We start from the raw sequence: 2,362 nt of genomic DNA on the forward strand, positions 1-2,362 counted from the left end.
CCGTCTTCTGGATCCAGGTAAGGAACAGTGATAGCGTTCACATAGCATCAACAACTACGAAGTAAAGAATGACTTTATTCAATTGATACTTTACGCACTCGAGTTGAAATCCAAACTTCTCTTCACGATGTGTTGACTCGACATATGAAGTGTCGACCAGCCCAACCCCATCGCAAATCCGCTTGTTCGTGGTGGTGCCGGCGTGTGTATCAACCGACATACGGAAGAGCGATGGGCTTTTCGTTTCCAGCTCCAACACCGGCAGCAACGGAGACCATCGATTCCTTCATTTTAGCCACCATCACGTTGATCCGGTGCACTCACCTAGGAAATGAGCCCCGACTATGGAAATCGAGCCGCTTTGGTGTTGAGACGCGCAAACGTTGACCAAGGCGGACGTAGACGTCGCCACGTGCAATCGTACCCACGAGAGTATTCTCTGTTTGGGGCAGTGAAAGCCACTCGATCACCCCCAAAAGTTATCGCGACGGACACTTTCGTTCGCCGTGTTTCCCGTTGCTCAGCATGGCTGCGATGACCCCGTCCGAGCCGCGTCGCTCGGCTTTCTTCACGCTCGAGGACGCCAAGATCAGCTTCAGTATCATCTGCTGCATCTGTGGCATCGGCACGCTCGCTATGCCCTCCAATTTTGCCCGTGCCGGACCCGTATACGGCACCATTGCGATGAGTTTTATGGCCTTCGCGAATATATACGCGACCGTGGCGCTGTCGCGCGTCATCCTCGTCGCCCCTCCTTCCGTCCAGACGTTCAGCGACGTCGGCGAGTGGGTGCTCGGCAAGACCGGACGCTACCTCGTAAACGTGTCCCAATTGCTCGTATGTCTGCTTCTACCCTGCGCCTTCCTGGTTCTAGGTAGTACTCTACTCGATGTGCTGTTCCCGGACTCGTTCAGCCAGATCTTCTGGATCATTTTCATGGCCGTCACGGCCGTGCCAGCCTGTTTGATCCCGACGCTCAAAGCTGCAGCGACCGTGGCGTTCATCGGATGCATGGGCACTATTATCGCTGACGTGGTAGGAGTCAGCGTCCTGGAGTGGGAAATGAGCGGCCACCCGACGGCGCCGTCCCCCGACATCTCGCTGCACCAGGTGCTCACGGCGTTCGGCAACCTGTCGCTCGCGTACGGTGTCGCCGTCTTGATCCCGGACCTGCAGCGTCAGCACTCGCAGCCGAAGCGTATGCCCCGCGTTATTGTGGTTAGTCTAGGTATCGGTTCAGCTTTCTTCCTGGCTGTGGCTATCGCTGGATACGTCGCCGGCGGCTGCCAGCTTTCGGCTAACCTGCTCTTCTCGATCGTCAACATTTCGGATCCGTCGTCGCCGTCGGCGCTGGGTTTCGTCCCGAACCACGGCGCCGTCATTATGGCGTACATGTTCATGCACCTGCACGTCGTGATTGTTCTGTCCACAGTTCTACAGCCGCCGTTCTACATGGCCGAACGTCTCGTTCTTGGTATGCACAAGGATCCCGTCGCCGTCTCGATCCCGGAGAAACCGGACGAGAACGACGGATGGGAGGAGCTGCGCGACAAGCTGTCGACGAACGGCCCCGTGACCAGCGTCAACGAGCACGCCGCGAGAGACCTGGAGAGCAACGCCGACTCGGATATCGATACGCTGTCGAACTCGGCGAAGCGCGAGCAGGAAGAGAAGGAGCACGACGAGGCCCAGCTCTCGGACTACAGCGGCTCGGCCAACGTGTTCCGCTACGTCACGCTGCGTCTCGTCATCATGGCGATCCTAGTGGGGGCCGCCATCGGCTTCCGTTCGCACTTCCTGGACCTCGTGGATTTCACGGGCGCGTCTGCCATCACCGTGTGCTGCCTGGTGCTGCCGCTTGTGTTCTACCTCAAGGTTTTCTGGCGCGATCTGCCCATGTACGAGCGCGTGGTGGCGGTCGTGGTGATCGTCGTGTGCACCGTCGTGGGCTGCTACGTCATGATCGACGCCGGCAAGAACCTGTTCAACCCGGACTCGGACGGCGTCACGTTCCCGTACTGCCCGGCGGAACACCAGTCCGAGCCGTACTACGTGCGTAACTCAACGGCGTGAATGGCCGGCGATCGTCGACTTAAGACGGGAGATCGTCGCATTAAGTCAGGCGATCGGAGAATTAGGAGAGCATTAGGCCAGAGCCATGATAGGTGTCTATAAGCCTACTGGAGTTAATCCAATCCATTTTGCAGGCCTTGTTGTTCCAGTCGAAGTTGAGGCAGTCGAACTGTGGTGACAGTATGTACACAGTTCCGGTGCATAGCCAGAGACGAGACTGAGACGATGGCAACCTCCGTATCTTCTGAACCAGCCTGGCGCTGCTCAAACAATGGGGCGCACATGTTGC

At 57.7% G+C, this 2,362-nt stretch overlaps 1 protein-coding gene across 1 annotated transcript; it reads left to right on the plus strand.

Moving 5' to 3' along the window:
• Positions 1 to 319: 319 nt before the first annotated feature.
• PPTG_18518 (hypothetical protein) lies at positions 320 to 2,237 on the plus strand. The gene has a single exon (XM_008916487.1). The coding sequence runs from the start codon at positions 526 to 528 to the stop codon at positions 2,071 to 2,073; it is 1,548 nt and encodes a 515-aa protein (XP_008914735.1). The 5' UTR covers positions 320 to 525; the 3' UTR covers positions 2,074 to 2,237.
• The last annotated feature ends 125 nt before the right edge of the window (positions 2,238 to 2,362 follow it).

This window comes from Phytophthora parasitica (assembly GCF_000247585.1).
Source record: "Phytophthora parasitica INRA-310 unplaced genomic scaffold supercont2.85, whole genome shotgun sequence".
Taxonomy (NCBI): domain Eukaryota; phylum Oomycota; class Peronosporomycetes; order Peronosporales; family Peronosporaceae; genus Phytophthora; species Phytophthora nicotianae.

Excerpts from the sequence above, each read along its gene's own strand:
- PPTG_18518 (XM_008916487.1), top strand. The coding sequence starts at position 526 with ATGGCTGCGATGACCCCGTCCGAGCCGCGTCGCTCGGCTTTCTTCACG.